This window comes from Betta splendens, chromosome 21, assembly GCF_900634795.4.
Source record: "Betta splendens chromosome 21, fBetSpl5.4, whole genome shotgun sequence".
In the NCBI taxonomy this organism is placed as follows: domain Eukaryota; kingdom Metazoa; phylum Chordata; class Actinopteri; order Anabantiformes; family Osphronemidae; genus Betta; species Betta splendens.
In genome coordinates, this window is record NC_040899.1 from 10413421 (window position 1) to 10431547 (window position 18127).

Here is an 18127-nt window from a genome sequence, read left to right on the forward strand (position 1 = left end):
CACAACCATTTACAACAACCCCCCGAAGCCAATCACCAGTTCAGCATTTCTGAAAGGTCAAAGGTGAGGCAGGGACTTGACGTGTGACGACGTGTCTGAGCATTCGGCATCGTCTTTCCTGCACCAGCATTTAAAGTCTACAAGGAAATATTTCTTACTTTCTGTAGAGGAAGGACTGAGAAATGTCAGAATGTTTTATGTGCGTAATAAAAATGTTTTACCATGTGTATGAAACGAGTGAGCATGAAGTATTTGATCCTTTTTATGGCTGCGTGCCTGCAGACTTCCAGAGCTAATATTACAGGAAGCCTTGACTCGGAGCTGTTATGTTTCACACCCAGACAAACAACGTAGAGGCGCATCAACAAACCTCTTCGTGGATCTTCTTGAGGAATGCAATCTCCTCCTGCAGACTCTCAATCCTTCTCTCCAGGTCCAGCCTGGCCAGAGTGGCGTTATCAACATCCTGGATACAAGCGCAAAGAAAAGTACTGTAGAAAAGCCACAGAAACGATACAAAAAAACAAGATGCAACGAGAATATTTGCTGAGAGATGTCAGATGAAAGGGATAAGCATAAACAGAAGGACAGGCAAAGGGCGAGGGGATGAAAGGGGTTGTGCTTTTTACTGCACTCTGGGGAGAAATTGACTCAAGATTGAGAAATGGAAATAGAAGACGTACAGATCTGAAGGCGGACAGGTTGTTTTCAGCCTCCTCCTTCTGGTGAATCTCCTCCTGCAGCCTGGAGACGGCGAGAGGAGCCGGCGAAGAGGGAAAGAGCGGAGAAAAGGGAAAGGTGAGAACGCGGCGCGTGTTGGAAAGAGCTCGGCTTCTTCTTCCCCAGGGACCAATTACTACAGAGATGAACCAGTTAGCACCTGTTACTGCCGCCTGCTGCTCTGTGCGCCCCGCGACAGCTGCTGGAGTCACCGAAATAGACGCGACTAGACAATCGCGCATCACAGGCGGTCTTTTTTTGCCCCCACGTCGCTCCCCGAAGCCCCGGAGCTGCAGCCGGGGTCGGAGGGAGCGCGCGAGACGCGGGGCGAAGTGTGCAAAAACGTCACACGACAACTATAAGCAATGTGTCGCGTTGCCCTGAGGTTTTTAGGGTTTGGTGCTGAGGACCTCATGAAGACAAAGGAAGGAGTAGAACTGACTAGTGGCCACAAATCATTTTCATCTGCTCTCTCTCTCTCTCTCTCTCTCTCTCTCTCGACCTCCATTTCTCATATTTCTCATCGTGCCTCCGTCGTCCACCTGCTCACCTCAGCTTCAGCTTCTGCAGGTCATCGGCCAGGTTGTCCCTCTCCACCTCCACCCGCGCGCGCTGGTTGGACAGGGCCTCGATCTGCCTCCGCAGCTCCCTCATCTCCTCCTCGTACATCTCGGCCACGCGGCCGGGCCCCTCGCGGCCCCTCAGCTTCTCGATCTCCACGGTCAGCGCCGCGTTCTGCTGCTCCAGGAAGCGCACCTTCTCGATGTAGCTGGCGAAGCGGTCGTTGAGGTGCTGCAGCTCGGCCTTCTCGTTGGTCCGCGTGTTGAGGAAGTCCTGGTTCATGGCGTCGGCCAGGTTGAAGTCGAGCTTCTCGCCCGAGTAGGCGCGCACGGCCGAGGAGGAGCCGAGCCCGGCTCCCGCGGCCCTGTAGCTGGAGTAGGAGGGGGCGCCGGAGCTCTTGACCTCGTAGACTCTGGCGGACATGTGGCTGGAGGAGCTGCGGCCTCCTCCCAGGGAGGAGAAGAGGGACGACATGGGGGTCGAGCCCACGCCGGAGCCGAAGGTGCGGCGGTAGGAGGAGGCCGACTGGGCCGAGGAGGAGTAGGACTTGCTCATCGCTGGTTCCTGTTCGCGTGGCTTGTGGGTTGAATGGAGCTGAGGCCCAACTGTCCCACTGGGCAAGAGGAGGAAACTCTATGTGATGAAATGCCGGGCACTGGCTATTTGTAGATTCAGCCCACCCACTGGGAGCCCGGCCCCTCCCTCTGTCACCAATGACCCCGGGTACACCCACCACTTCCCACTCCACCCCTCAACGATGCCTCAGCCTATTATTAATGACTTTATTAGCATCTTACATCCCTGCCCCAGTTTAAATAAAGACACTAGACTCCTGAAAGACTCTTCCTTATTTAAATTCCAACATTTTCTTTCCAGTTAATTTATTTCATTTTATCTAAAGGGAAATGTAAAACCTCTCTTTTTCTGACTTCAATAAATGAGGTTTCATGTATTTTACTGGCTCTTGCCTCTTATCTACTGTATTATTTTCATTGCATGCCTCCCCCTCTCCAGACCCTTCTTCTCCCCTCGATCCCCCCCCCCCCCCCCCTTGTTGTGCCTGTTGCTACCCCATGATTCAGCTGTTCTCTGGGTCTGGTTTCAGCTGCCGTAAAGGGCGGTGGCCCTGCGTGCATGCATGCATGCATACGTATGTGTATGTGTGTGTCTTCTTGGATGGAGGCATGATGTATGATTGACTGAGTCGGCCTCTCACTCTTTGCAGTAGTGTCCTTTACTGACGCGGCCCATGTCAGTTTCAACAAGTTCGAATGAATTGGTCTGGTGTGTTCCACACACGCGCGGCGTTCACAGACGACCCCCTGCTGTGAGTCAGACTTTATCATGTACAATGTTGGACCGGTTGCTCCACCATTTGCTCTAGTTACAATAGAGTTTAGCATTTAACCTTGGTTACATAAGCAGCTGCATCATTTGACAAATAGAGCAGCTGCCAGGAAGGTCACACCCTCCATTCAGTTATGAGGGTCCTGCTCTGCACTTACTCACCATGAGGCAGAGCATAAATCTGAGTACAACAGCCAAACGCCGGCGGAATAAATGCAGCGTTTAAGCATTTCATATCGTCAGCGATTTATCACACTGAGGGTCTCACCTCCCTTTGTTTAAGGCTACAGTGACACCAGGTTAAATAAATGCCACAATATTACTTACAAAGTGTCATTAAACAACCCAGACTCCACAGAGATGCAACAGTCACAACACATAATATAATTCACAATTCAAAGTACAGTGTCCGCAACCGTTTGGCAGGTGTGTGTGTGTGTGTGTGTGTGTGTGTGTGTGTGTGTGTGTGTGTGTGTGTGTGTGTGTGTGTGTGTGTGTGTGTGTGTTAGTAAGGTTGCCTGATGCCACACCCAGAGCGAGCCAAGACTCATGGGACCTGCTGTGTTTAAATGTGTTTATGGTAATGATGATGCTAACGACGATGGCAGTGATAGTGAGTCACATTCACTAAGTTACTAAATTCTGCCCTCTGCTAAACAGAGCTGTAACACAAACTGAACTTCCCTGGATCTTTGAGCCTGAGACAAACGTGAGGGCGGTAGATCTCCTGTAAAAGGCTCTGATTACTGTAGTCAACAATGACACATCCTCTGTCTTCTCCAGTCTGATCTTAGCATTTGATTTGAACTCTTTGATCTCCACGAGCTGTTTAAAAATAAAAGAGCATTTTTTTACTGTGTGTGTGTGTGTGTGTGTGTGTGTGTGTGTGTGTGTGTGTGTGTGTGTGTGTGTGTGTGTGTGTGTGTGTGTGTGTGTGTGTGTGTGTGTGTGTCAGCTGCTGCCTTGCTGCCTGTGGGGTGAGCTCTATTTTTAGTGTTGCCGTCTGAACTCTGTTGTTCAGCCAACTTTACCAAAGGATCATGGGGAGAACAATCTGGGACAAGTCCCAGACATCATTAATAAAAATAATATTGTGTAATTTCACTAATATAACTGCTGACAATCACAAAAATCAAATGAAAGAACATTTGACTAATATAATATAATAATTGTATTGTTTTATTGTATATATTCTATAATTATATTATATTTATTATTATTATTTTCATCAAGAAACAACATATAACAGTTACAAATAGCAACTTTTGTTTTCATTTGTCTAATTTGAAAATAAAGGCTTTTTAGGCTTCCTTCAGACTGTGACTTTGTCCTAACGCCAAGGGCTCACGTAGTCCACGAAAGAGCCACAAATAGACTTGAGCTGGCATCTTTCTGCAAGACATTCTCAACATGTTGCGGTGTTGTCGTCAGTAAACGCAAACCCTGTGTTATTTTATTTCACATCGCTGGGCTTCCACTCGACTCGTGAGCTTGTAACAGGTTCAATAACTTGATGTGGCCATGGTATAACTGTATCAGCTGATGTGACTGGACCACTCATCCTGGAGATTCCCTGCTGAGGGACCACATCATCAGCACAGAGCAGAAATGAGTCGCCTAACAACGCAACACAGGAGCAATACCTGACTCATAACCAAGAAAAAACATGCTCAAATTAGCTTCTGATCCCGACTGTGAAAACAGTTATCGCATGGACACATGCCTGCAGCAGGGCTCAGGATGTCGACAGAGTGGCAGCAGTCGCTCTTTTCAGTCATGTCATGTTTCTGTTTTCAGAATAATGATGCTATAATAAAAGAAATGCCCACTTAAAGCACAGTTCTTCCCACTGTGAGAAACTACAGTGACTTTTCATTTTAAGAAGATTTTGTATCAAATTCTAAATCATTAAATCCCTAACATGCATTCATTTTATTTTTATAGCTCTAAAATGTCATTGATGCAAAGATAATTGTGAAATCCTGCTTTATTTGAAGTGTTATCATAACTGAAATCATCCAACATGATGTAAGTGTGCAGGACTCCTGGCAGGTTTGCAGCAGCCAAGCAGTGGGGATGACATGATGGGAAATCATGTAATAATCCCTTTACAAGCACTGCATGCAAGGAATGACGTAATAGAGTCAATCTGTGGCTTTCAGTCAACTTAAAACATCAGAGAGAGACTATACAAACATATGTTACAGTAAATAAAAAGACTTTCTGAAAACTGGAGCTTGCATCTGAGAAGCAGCAGTAGTGGGAGACAGAAAGCGGAGTAAACAGCAGCAAAGCCCAGATGATGTTTTAATACGACCGCGTATGCGTCTGTAGGTGTTCAGCTGCTTTCATCCTTCATAAGCATAACTGCCTGTTGCCAAGCAACCAGCCAAACATGCATACACACAGACACACACGCAGACGCATGAATGAGCTGAGCTGCTGCACAGGAATGTGTGTGTGTGTGTGTGTGTGTGTGTGTGTGTGTGTGTGTGTGTGTGTGTGTGTGTGTGTGTGTGTGTGTGTGTGTGTGTGTGTCAGCATGATCAACAACTTTAATTCTATACCCTTGTGTGCCTTTCCCTTCATGACCTTTGACCTTCTGGTGATGCTCCTCCACTGGTTCTGCTGTTTGATGGATGGTAACACGTGGTCAAAATCCAATGAGGAGACGTCAACGAACTGAATTTCAGGTGTGTCATCACTATGACATCACACTTCCTGTTCCAGGATTGTCTGTGCATCCACAAACCTGAGAGACAGACCACACTTCACCAACTACAGCCTTTGGCTCTTTGATTGGGAGAAACTCTTTCAAAGGGAGCTGAAAGAAGGAGCTCAGAGAGAAAGACAAACTGATGAGCAAGCAGCTAGCGGAGAAAGCGAGTCTCCGGAATCAGCTCTCAAACTAAGAAAATCAGGGCAGCAACGAACTCATCCTCCATCCCACCCCTCCCTCCACCAGCCAAACACAGGGAAAAACATGGCTAAAGGACTCATAAGTGTGACCGGAGACCGGCATACGTTTATAGACTTTCACAAGCTACTTGTTCCAGATCTATTTTCAGTCTATCTCAGAAGAGATAAGATATCAAAAGCCAGCAGCAGCTCAATGTGCCTGAAATAGAGAGCGGCGCACAACAAATCCAACCATGTGTTTCATGAGTCATGCAAGACTGAAAGGCCACTTCCTGTTTTATGGCAGTTCAGTTGCCCCAGATTTCTGCCAGTAAAACGAGCAGAGCCGCATGAGAGGACGCGGGAAGCGTGCTGTTCCATAGGCCCACGAGTACGTTTTTAGGAGTGCAAGTGACTCTGATCCCATGAGACTCATGAGGCATTTATTATGAGGAGGTTATGGCACAAAGCCAAACAGGGCAACTGCAGAAATGTGAATGTTCTTTCGCAAAAGTTTGACTGTTTTTCATAAGCTCAAAACATATTTCTGATATCCTTTTTTGTTGTTAGTCATACACTACTGTTTAAAAGTTAGATGCCCTTGAACAACTAGCTATTTTCTTCTACCAAATGTTTGACGCCAGTGTAAAAATCCTGTCAAATAAATCCTACATATGAGCACTAGATGGCGCTAGAGGACAGGCGAACCAGATGAGCTGAACGTGAAAGTGTCCTGTTTGTGCACAACATTGGCAATTGGTGCATTAGAGTATCACTGGTTAAATGCTGTGAGTGTAGAGAGCTAAAGATTATTTTATTTAAAAAATAGTTAAAATTACATAAATAACCTGAAAAGTTTGAACGCTGATTAGAACAAGCGACTAAAGCAGTGAAATAAAAGTCAAAAGCCTCAAAGTGGAGCATCATCACATGCGCGTCCCCGCGTGGAATGCGCGTTTATTGGCGGCGTGTGCGCGGCTCTTGTGAATGGCTGTGAGAACGTAACGCTTTCACGGTGACGCAGCTGCAGGCTCCCTGGCTGCTCGGACTGCTCCCTAAATCCGCAGTTGTGCTGCCGTCGCGAGTCGATACTACACAGCCTGACCCTCCTCCTCCTCCTCTTCCTCCTCCCCATCCGCACGCTCCGCCTTTTCACTGCGAGGAATTAGTTTTGCTGGGATTTTTTTTTCTCCAGCTATTTATTTATATTTTTTTCCCGTCACATGGTCCTTGGGTCGTCTGTGAGCTGTCGACGCGGGCTGCAGCTCGTCTGAGCATCATGGGGATGTAAAGGAGGTGGACGGAGCCAAAAGCGAAGGAACTGCGCGTGTTTCGCCCTGCATCTCCTCCGCTGCTGACGGGCTTCAGAGGATCATGCAACACCTAAAGCCATGGCGAGCTGTGCTCATTTTAACCGTGTTGTGGCAGCCAGGAACCTCAGACAAATACGGTAAGACAATAATGATAATGATGATGATGATGATGATGATGATGATTATACTGATGTTGGCATGGACTTTATTAGACGTCACTGTTATTTACACTACATGTGACGTTTCACCAGAGACGTGTGTTTGCTTAGGTAATGAGTCTTTGCTGTTCTCATTTTCATGCATTTATCTATTTCTAATTCTGTTACATATAATACATATAATATTTTACATTTTATTATAAAGACCCATGTTTGCATTGTTCTCCGTCACGCTGTGGTGATGTGTGGTTCAGCGTGTGATTAGATATAGAGAATGACATTATAATGCGATTAAACAGAGGAGAGATGGCGGATGCAATGAGTGACAGAGAGACTGAGGCTGCTCTGGGCTTGTTTGTGTTTCTGTTAGAGCTAATCAATAGAGAGATGTCCAGAGCTCCAGATTTCACATCCAGTTGTTGGGAATAAATGAAGACAGTAATAGTTTAAAAATACAGGCTGCCTAGGAAAACATCAATATTATGTTATATTTCACTTAATAATATAGGAAACAAAAATATTGAGTCTAAACATGTCTGTTGGTGAATTTGCCCTTTAAAAACAGCTTTTACTGAGACTTCAGGTAAACAGCTCACGTTTCAGCTTGCAGCCGTGGAAATGACAGCAGCATCAAGTCAAATTGGCACAATGGTGCTCATGCAAGGATGCAACAAGTGAATGGTGACACCCCCGTGTGGTAACAAAGAGCCCGTCTGACATGTGTAGGTGCAGGTTTGTGCTGTGGGCGCTGACAACGTGAAATCCCGTCCGACATTAGCAAAGGCCACCCAGCTGTAAACAAGCGAGGACCGGGTGGGTTTTCTGTTGTTTTGCGATGATCCTGAGACAAACACCAGCGAACAGAGCACAGACTGAGCTGGGATTTCAGCACCATGGACAGAACCAGTGCCCGGCGTGGCTTCCCTTCTCGACACCTCCTCGCTTTCTGTCTCCGTTCCTTCACACATACACCCGTCTGTTCATTTCATTGGCTTTATACACAAATGTCCTCACACGCACAGTGTGACTCCAGGTCATTTCCCAGAGGAACATGTCCAGATGTCCTGTCTGTGAAACACTGGGGCCTTGTTTAAATATACTGTACCACATGATGACTGTTTATGTGATTTGGTTTACAGTATAGTTTTTGTTTTTGTTTTAACAGATATTCAGTTTTTCACTAGTAGCAGGTCAGACTGTGTTCAAACTTCAGTGTACGCAGAAACCTGAGCTGTGGTGTGATAGAGGAAGGACGCAGACTTATCCCTGTACATTCATATCTGCCACCAGCCACCTGCTGCTTCCCACAGTCGTAACGCTCAAGGTCGACTCAGGCAGCGACGACACACGCAAACGGGTGTAAATGTAAAATCAATAGTGCACATTCCCATAACATTCAGTGTGTAAAAGACTCTTTATTTATTCATGAGTTAAATGATCCAATAGAAATGAAGGCACGTTTGAGTGGTGCCGGTTGTTGTGTTGGGTTTGTCTTCAGAGTGGAGTCGTTTGACTAGTGATTGGCTGACGGCGATGATGTTGATCATCATCAGTGACTGAGCCACAGTTTAGCTGACTTTCATGTGTTTTCATTGTGCTCCTATAAATGCGAGGTTCAGCCGGACGTTGCCATGGAAATAGCTGAGAAAGGTTTGAGTACTGTTTAACATAACATCTCTTTGTCTCATATCACAGGTTGCCTGTTTGAGAGAAAGCTGTGCTCAAGGGATCAGATCTGCTCCGACGGTGAGTGGAACACACTCGCAGAGGAACGTGACCGCTTTTCCTTTCTGTCTCTGTGACCGAGCATCTTTAATTAAAGCACGCGAACACAAGCGCGCGCCGAACGCCATTCAAGGGTTTATTTTTCCTCCCTCGGCCCCGTACGTCTACAGCTCTTACCTACCCCCTGCTTTCCTCATCTTATCTAAGCCCCTCCCCTGCTCGGCAGTCTCCATGGCAACACTGACATCACAGTGAGGTCGACACCCCCACAGTTGTTGTGCTAATACAGTGATGAGTCACTGACACACAGTTACGCATTTCTCTGTGGAAATTGCACTTACGCACACACTCGGCCATTGGTTCGAATTTTAAACGGATCGGCTTCGCCCGCGGCTCGGGAGCAGAGGCATTGTGAGCGTCACGCACACACCGCTGTGAATGTGAGGCAGAATTAGAAGAGCGAGACGCGACCGCCCCGGCGCGCACAACACGAAATGCAACACCGAACGCTGCCCCGTTCGGATGAAGAGGTCAAGGAGGGTTTTCAGCGTCGTGAGGCAACTCAGAGCGGCGAAGAGCAACAGAGAACTCAGAATCTCGTGGGTCTTCATTAAGTGAAGCCTCACCGTCCTCTCCCACTGTCTGCAGTCTGTTGAACCAAATTACACCATTCATTGTTAGTGAAGTGTTACTTGAGGCCCCGGTGCTGACTCAGGTGATACTCGCTAATGCACATCACTGAAGATAAAAGACAGATTGTGGGGGTGCGGAGCTCACCTCACCTCTCGTAGCACAACTTGCCCAAATCAGACGCTAAATGAATGCAGATTTTGTTTCTCTGTATGTTTTGATGGAGATAAATGTCCTTTAATTTTGAGCTCACAAAATAATTCATAGCAGATCGGTTCATCAGAAAATGTTTTAATGTCCAATAATGTTCTGTCGATGAATCAATTAGATCTGAATTAAACCAACTACTAGAGTAAAGCTTGAGTGATGTACTAATAATAATGGTCTTACTATTAATAATGTACAACATAAAATAATGGAGTCCTGCATTAGCTGAGTGTTGCAGATTTCCCTCTGAAACATGAAGTAGCTTCTCAGTCGAACCATGGCAGCAGCTCCAGAATAACAGTGAAGTGTCCTGTGTCGTCGTCACATTAACGATCTGCGTGTTGTCTTCGAGTTGACTGCAGGAAAGCTGTTCTAATAGCGGGTCACCGCTACCGTGTTCCAGGCTGAGCGGTGGAAGGCTCAGCTTATGTAGTGAAAGACTGGTGACTCATCGGTGCACCAGAGAATGGTTTTCTATTTCACACAGGAGTCTGACGACACCCTTTATATTATAATTTATTCTCACAGAAATGTAATTTTGTACATAAACAGACATCAGCAATACAAACATTCCTGCTGTGCAATAAATAATAACTTACAAATTGAATAATGCACAAGTGGAATGATGCTCATGACACAGAACCGTATTTGGAAGAAACGCCGACGTCACACTGTGGCCGCGAAGCTCCTATTAACAGCACGGCAACTATTATAACAATGGAAAAAGACGTCAAGAATCCAAAACGCGCGCGGTGACGATAGCAGAACGCTGTCAAGTTTCTGTGACAGGCAGCGTAAAGTGTGTGGGCCGCACTTCTGAAGTGTGACTCACCGCTGTGGGCTGAAATACAGTAGGCAGGTTCCAATACCGCGTCCAGAGGCAGCGTTATACAGTAGATGCACCGCGAAAGAAGACGCCGACGGGCCCAGATTCAGTAAAAACAGGCATTAGCGCTATTAATTACAACATCTTACAGCCGTGCACTCGCATTTGTTCCAGATGGGCTGTTTGGTCAGTGTCGGACCTCCAAGCAGGACCAGGTCCAGTACCAGGTGTCGGTTCCTGTTCTGAAGAGGATGCAGGAGGTCCTCAAACAGCTTATGCTGCAAGGTAGAGCGCCGCCAGCAGCAGCGCTGCCTCAGCTGGTTTATGTGAGGAGGAACGTTAGCGCCACGGTCGCTAACGCACGTCTGTGGTGTGTCAGGTCTTTCATGGCAGGATGACATCACGCAGTATATTTTATCGAAGGAGCTGAAGAGAGTCCCACACAACACCCTGCCCTCAAAGCCGACCTTCTCCTCTTCTTCTCAGTAAGAACTGGCGGGTACCGGCTCTCATTTGCTTAGGCATTCTTTTCTCCTCGTTTCACCCCCTTCGAATCGTCCTTTCCTTGTTGCCAGGTCCAAGCAGCACAGCCCCCCCCACCACAGCTCATCCCCCGGTGGCAACTATGTGGACTACATGATCGTGGAGCCGCCTCAGTCCCAGATGCGCATGCAGACGGCATCTATGGACCCGTACACATACCACCAGGTATCACACACACACACGCGCACACACACACACACACACCCTCAAAAGTACACGACGCCGTGGGTTTTATTCAGCCGTGTCAAACCTCTCTCACCACAGCATAGGTACCAAGATGACGTAGAGCGGTCTCTAATAGGGGCAGCAGGAGGCTACGCCCGCCCATCTTCCAGGTCCCAGTCCAATCAGAGAGAGCGGGACCGTGACAGACAGCTGCTACAGGAAGCCCTGTCTCTGTACCTGGCCTCGCAGCCCTCATATCGCCACAGAGGCCCCACGTCCATGGTCCCTGCGGGTCAGGAAGAGATAACAGCTCTCATTCAAGTGTGCCACTACTACAGCAAACCCTCCATCATGTTTAATTCTGTGAGCAGGTCTGCCCTATTACGGAGACCTGGAACTGGAGATACCGGTGGACTACGTGGAAGACTACACGCTGGAGGAGCGGCTCGGTGCTCCGGGCCGACAGCAGCCGCCGCTCAACCGAAAGGTTCCTCAGGACGCGACCGGCCCGTCTGGAAACAATGGTGAGTCTGCAGGCGTAAGATCACATCTGCCCCCCCTCCCACCCCCACGGAGCTGACTGTGCTGCTCGGTGTCAGACGGCCTGCTCCAGAGGATGTCCGGAGTCCTGCAGAGGTCCGGCCTCGACCCCAGAGAGCTCAGCCAGGAGCAGATGTACAGACTGGCCCTGGTGCTGCAGCTGCTGCAGTCGCAGGACAGAACCGGTACCGGCACAGTGGACAATTAGGCAAAACACAATGGAATCAGATTGGAGCATTTGTGTAAAGACTGTGTTTGGCTCTTTTATCGTAGACCCAGTGGATAAACAGCGGGTCCCTCTTAGAGAGGTACAGTATGTCAGCGCCCACCGTTGCAGTAGCATTTAGGTCCCCTCCGCCTCTCTGCAGAGTCCAGTGTTTTATCATCCCGTCCGCAGATGCAGCTGTTGAAACCGGACGGCGCGCCGCAGAAGCCCGCCGCCGTCCTGGGCCCCCCCGCCGCCCCTCCCGCCCCCCCCCGCCGCCCCGGCCTCGGCCACGCCCCCCGCCAAGAGCGCCAGGGTCCTCCCCTCCGCCGCCCAGCCGCCGCGCGCCGCCCCCGTGGAAGCGGGTCGGGCCTCGAAGGAGCAGGAGCCGCTGGTGGAGGGCGCGGGCGTCAAGGAGGAGTACGGGTACATCGTCACCAACCAGAGGTCAGCGCCACTGACGGGAGCGCTCGGGTTACGGTCACTAACTGTGCGGTCATGGTAACGGTGGGCTTCCATTTGCAGTCATCTGGGTCTGTACGATGGAGTGAAGCTGCTGGAAATACTGGCGGAGAAGATTCACCTGACCACCAGCAGCTTCATCAACATCAGGTACAAGTAGCGCCATCAGCTGTTTGGTTCTGGACGCGCGTCTACGTCATGGAGACTCACGGAGCGTGTGTTTGTCTCACAGCGTGGTGGGTCCCGCTCTGACGTTCCGCGTCCGCCAGAACGAGCACAACATGACGGCGGCAGAGGTGGCGGCTAAAGCTGGTGAGGCTCAGGAACGCGCTCGCACCGACCTGCACGCGGCGCGCAGCACGCACAGTATTTATAATGTTGCAATTGTTGCTGTTTTCACACCTCAAAAGATGCAGAGAAAAAGTTCCTGGAGTCTGAGACAGGCCTGAAGATCGTGCAGACCGGAGTGGGAGAGGTACTGTGTGTGTGTGTGTGTGTGTGTGTGTGTGTGTGTGTGTGTGTGTGTGTGTGTGTGTGTGTGTGTGTGTGTGTGTGTGTGTGTGTGTGTGTGTGTGTGTGTGCGCGCCACCTGGACGGCAGGTGGCCAGGACAAATCAGCAAGACAGCACCTTGTAACAACACGACTTTCAATTGTTTCTATTGTTTCTATGGCGCCACCCCCCCACCCCACCTCCACTGAGGCCTGCAGATCCCAGATGCTATGGCAACAGTCACAGTGACATTAACCTCATTGTTCTGGGTTCGCACACACACACTGAGCACAAATTTGGCGGCTGCTTCTCAGCCGTGTGGAATGGATTAATACAGAGAGGCACATTTGGAATTAACACACACACACTCACTTGTGCAAATATAATTTTCTAAATGTACTGCCAATAGCTTAATGAAATGTGCACTGTGTGGCCCAAGTTTGCTACTTTTATTTGACTTTTACTATTTATTTATATTGTTAAACTGCTAATTTAAAATGTAATTCAAATGTCCATCAAACTTAATCCATTTATTTTGTTATTATATATTATTCTTTTGTTAATTATTGTGTATTATTTCATATATCAAGTGATTTTCCTCCATATATATATATATAATTAATATTTTATTTAATTGTGGTAAAAGTCAGCTTCTTTGAGTTGTGAGCACATACTCATTTAACTGTTGTAGAGAAGCCGGCACTTATTGAGGCCGATGCCAGCGGAGGCACGGGTCCGTCAGGTCCCGTTCTGTTGAACGTGGCAACATGAAGCTGTGGAGGGACCGAGACGGGGCCTCTCATCCCCGCAGTGTGGCTCCTGTGTGATGGTTCACTGGGCTCAGCTTCGCCTGTCCGTTTAATGGCTTACTGGAGCGCATCCCGCTGACCTTTAAGACCTCTGTCTCTGAAACTCAGCGTCGGCTGCTTACTGAACACAGAGGAACCCGAGCTCAGCTGTCTGAAGCTAAGAGCAGAATCAGTGAGGAATAATGATAACTGAATGTGCTCTTCTTCTTCTTTTTGTCGCCAGAGGACAGGTGCACGGGGTTTCCCTCAGGTGACCCGGGTTTCCACGGGCTCCAGTGGGACGGTCATAACGCTGGTTTCCATGGCGGTGGTGGGAGGCGTGTTGGTTTTGGCCATGGCGGTAGCTTGTCTCAGACACTACGCTCAGCAGGTGACCAATGGGAAGCTCGGCCTGGGGCCGGAGGGCGGAGCAGAAACACACTTTGACTACCAGGTAAAGCACCACACAGTGAACACAGCAAGAAAACAAAGCTAAGTGTCGGTCGCAGCCGAGTGAACCTGGGCTTTCAGGAGCTGTGCCGGCAGCACATGGCGTCCAAGTCCTCGCTGTGCCGCCAGGACTGCGTGGGCGGGGTCAGCGGGAGCATGGCGGGCGCCGCCGTGGGCCCCGGCGCCGGCGGGCGCAGGGGCACGGACACGTCCCGCGTCAGCAGCGTGTCCTCGCAGTTCAGCGACGGGCCGCAGCACAGCCCCTCGTCCACGCACAGCTCCACCCCGTCCTGGAGCGAGGAGCCGGCCCAGTCCAACATGGACATCTCCACGGGCCACATGATACTGGTGGGTGAGGGCAGCACGCACGGCGCCTCGCTGTTCATACGGATACTAAAGGCGCAGGTGTCGCCCCCTCAGGCCTACATGGAGGATCACCTGCGCAACAAGGACCGGCTCCAGAAGGAGTGGGAGGCGCTGTGCTCCTACCAGGCGGAACCCAGCTCAGTGGCGGTGGCTCAGGTCTCCAGCAACACGGACAAAAACAGACACGCTGAGTCCCTCCCCTGTAAGTCTATCAACGCGCAGTATGACAGGCAATGAGAGCATGAGTGGACTAACCTTTGACCTTTCAGACGACCACTCCCGGGTGAAGCTAAAGATGGACGCGAACCCCAATAAACAGGACTACGTGAACGCTAGCTTCATAGTAAGGATTCAGTCCATCAATTAGATCCATCGATCATCAGTGATTAGAGCTGTTTTATGCATTGTGAAAAGGACGCTCCCCTTTCTTTCGTTTCAGTTCGATCATGACCCCCGTCAGCCCGCTTACATAGCCACGCAGGGACCTCTGCCTCACACCGTTGCTGATTTCTGGCAGGTCAGTGCAGTTCCTCCCCGTTGCTCCGCTGTCTTTCTCGTTGCCTGGTTCGTCGCCGCCGTAACGTGACCGCGTCCCCACACAGATGGTGTGGGAGAACGGCTGCACGGTGATAGTGATGATGACGGCCCTGGTGGAGGACGGAGAGAAGCAGTGTGAGCGCTACTGGCCTGACGAGGGCTCCTCGCTCTACCACATCTACGAGGTTCGGTCCCAGTTGTGATTCACGGCACGGCGCTGAACAAACACATTTGTCCCTGCTGCTAAAAAAACACACAAATGAAAAAAAAGAAGCAAGTAATTGTCAGAATTGGGCATTTTATGAATGTATTATTATTTTAATTATCGTTATTATAATTATAATAAGCAGATGTTTTTAGGGCGTTAGGTTTCATTCACAGGCTGTTTACAGAGGTGTAAATTAAAACTAGCTCCACATCTGCTCCTCCTTTGATCATTGTAGTCACTCGCAGCAGCACTAGCGTCATGTACTGTACCTCACTGAGTGCGTCACAGTGGTAAGAAATGAGAAGCCTCCATCACAAAACACCTCGTATAAAATGCCTTTTGGCTCTAGTTGTGATCTGTCGCCCCCTAGCGGCAAAAGAGCGCAATGGATTGTGGATTTGTTATAATTTGCAGTTCTCATGGCCTGTGTGCCTACCGCCCCCCTCTCTCTCTCTCTCTCTCTCTCTCTCTCTCTCTCTCTCTCTCTCTCTCTCTCCTCGTCTTTTCAGGTGAACCTGGTGTCGGAGCACATCTGGTGTAAGGACTTCCTGGTTCGCAGCTTCTACCTGAAGAACGTCCAGACGCAGGAGACCAGGACCCTGACGCAGTTCCACCTGCTGAGCTGGCCGGCCGACGGCATCCCCACGTCCACGCGGCCGCTGCTGGATTTCCGCAGGTAGCCAACGACACAGTTACTCCCACTCCGGGTGGACCTACATCTGGCCTCCATTTTAGTTGGTTTAGTGAACACGACATAGACTAAAGCAGTGGTCAGGATGCTGTGGGTAAACTCAAATCACTAGGAGGGTTGAGGCCTTCATATGATTTGCATTACGTCCATCTGGTGTCTGGGGTGCATCTTCCACTCTACATCCATTCGCTCTTCCTCTCTCTCTCCCTCGCTCCCAGCGCGCAGGTTGGTAGGTTTGTATTTTAACATCTCCCAGTGTCATTTTTGTGGTTTGCAGCTAGTACTCTGGCTCCAGTTGCATAGTCACAAAAATGAGCATTGGCAGGTGTGACTAGCTACTGCAAGAGGGACAGTGAATCTGTGCTTTCCTCGCCTCCTTTTCCTTCCTGTCTCGCTCTCTCTCTCTCTCTCCTTTCCCTCCATCTTCTCACGTTGCTTTTATGTTCACCACCTTAACTGTTCCCATCGTCTCTATTGTCGTTTTTATCTGTCATTTACACGCCTCTGCGCTCGTTCCTAATCGCTGCCACGTTCATGTCGCTGCTTTATTTTGGAGTACGGCCCACAACTACCTGAAGCCACACATCCTACACTGGGCACAAGTTGTTCCCATGTTCATTTTGTGAATGCTTACATCCAATCCAGCCTATAATATAAATAATGAGGCCGTCTTGTGTTCTTTCTCTTCTCTGCTGCCACCTCCTGTTTTCAGGAAGGTGAATAAATGCTACAGAGGCCGATCCTGCCCCATCATCGTTCACTGCAGGTAAAACAAGAGCATCCGAATTACGAACACCTAATGCAGATACGCATGTGCTTTGCTGAAGATTCGGAGTTGTGTCTCTCTCGCTCCCACAGCGACGGCACCGGCAGAACCGGCACTTACATCCTCATCGACATGGTCCTGAATCGAATGGCAAAAGGTGAGTAACTCGACACAGATAAGAAAAATGTATTTATCATATATAATAAACATATCAGGAATAGGAGGACTTGTAAAACTGTTGGAAAACGTGCTTTTAGGAGTGAAGGAGATTGACATTGCAGCCACACTGGAGCACGTCAGGGACCAGCGGCCTGGCCTGGTCCACACAAAGGTACAGTATAAACAGCACTGGGAGCACGTTCACTACTTTAATATACATCCTAATGCCCAGGGTGGACCCGCCCCCATGCTTTCTAGGACCAGTTCGAGTTCGCGCTGACGGCAGTAGCCGAGGAGGTGAACGCCATCCTGAAAGCCCTGCCCCAGTGAGACGCGCAGCCTCCACAGCACACGCGTGCAGTCACCGCACGTCAGGCCATCACTGTACATAGGAATCTGCTCTGCCACACTTGGAGCAGTTGCTGCTTTGGTTTTCAGCATGCACTACCCTCGTTCCCTGGGGCTCCACGCCCTCTGGGGCTCATTTCAGTTTTGCGAAGGTGGCACATTTTAGCGGGTTGTGTAAATGAGTTACCGCCGATCTCCGCTTCTCTCAGAAATTTGTACCGAATTCAGGCAACGCCACAACACGAGCGACATGACACTGATAATGTAAAGTAAATAACGTGCCTGTGTGAATCCAGACGAAACCTCCATAAGCCGTCGTTTGTGTAACATTGCTTAATTATCTGATTCAACCTTGGACTCGTCCTCCCTCTTTCTGGGCGTGATGACACAATTACCTCAAGTGATTCATTAACACCAAAGGATGGTTTACCACCAACCCAGAGGCTTTATCAGGCTGTTGTGCACAACTCTAGCATTTCCTCCACCTAAATTTCTAGGACGTCCGTCCCTCTGAAACGCTGGAAGGTTTCATTTGGCTCTGAGTGTGGTCCATATCCTCTCCTGTAGGCTACCGTCTAGTCTTGTGTGTTTGGTTCCAGCAGGTTTTATTTTGTGCAGCTTGTATTTGCCTTGACAACATGATTGTCTGCACCTCCTTTCCTTTATTTCTGCACACAAAGCCGACCTGTTTTGAGTTCTCTGGCGTCTTACTACCTTGTGATCCGTGTATATATTTCGCCCTGACGATTGTGATTCTTTCATGTAGCAGACAGATAGAAAACAACTATAAAAATGTATTTTTGACTTTGCTCAAAATAAATTTGTGATGTGATGCAGCAGAAAACAAATCGTAAGAACTCAAGTCTTTCTAGTCATTATAATTTTATCTGTTCATCTGTTATATTTAAAAACATGGCAGGAGACTTTTAAATTACATTATGTTTTTAAATCACTGTTAGTGTTTCATCAACGCCTGCGTGTTTTACAGATAGTACAACATTTGATGAACATCATACTCTGTTT

The 18127-nt window shown here is 48.9% G+C and overlaps 2 protein-coding genes across 3 annotated transcripts in view; one reads left to right on the plus strand and one right to left on the minus strand.

Annotated features, from left to right (window-relative positions):
* desma (desmin a) overlaps positions 1-1933 on the minus strand; it is a 4934-nt gene extending 3001 nt beyond the window's left edge. The window contains exons 1-3 of one of the 2 annotated variants that reach the window (XM_029137203.3): positions 1271-1933; positions 684-744; positions 371-466 (exon numbers count right to left, since the gene is read on the minus strand). In XM_029137203.3, coding sequence (XP_028993036.1) covers positions 371-466; positions 684-744; positions 1271-1836 — 723 coding nt within the window. In that variant the 5' untranslated portion in view covers positions 1837-1933. The remainder of the gene's footprint in view (positions 1-370; positions 467-683; positions 745-1270) is intronic. The other variant, XM_029137204.3, reaches the window with a different exon arrangement.
* Positions 1934-6556: 4623 nt separating this feature from the next.
* LOC114847206 (receptor-type tyrosine-protein phosphatase-like N) lies at positions 6557-17952 on the plus strand. The gene is given in 25 exon segments (XM_029136699.3): positions 6557-6976; positions 8693-8743; positions 10560-10670; positions 10765-10870; positions 10961-11093; positions 11193-11385; positions 11465-11617; positions 11693-11818; positions 11907-11941; positions 12031-12107; positions 12109-12285; positions 12364-12450; positions 12533-12612; positions 12711-12775; positions 13824-14033; positions 14111-14377; positions 14450-14597; positions 14665-14738; positions 14835-14912; positions 14998-15117; positions 15650-15816; positions 16544-16597; positions 16690-16754; positions 16855-16928; positions 17015-17952. Coding segments are annotated over 25 exon segments (2799 nt in total). The 5' UTR covers positions 6557-6900; the 3' UTR covers positions 17087-17952.
* Positions 17953-18127: the final 175 nt, after the last annotated feature.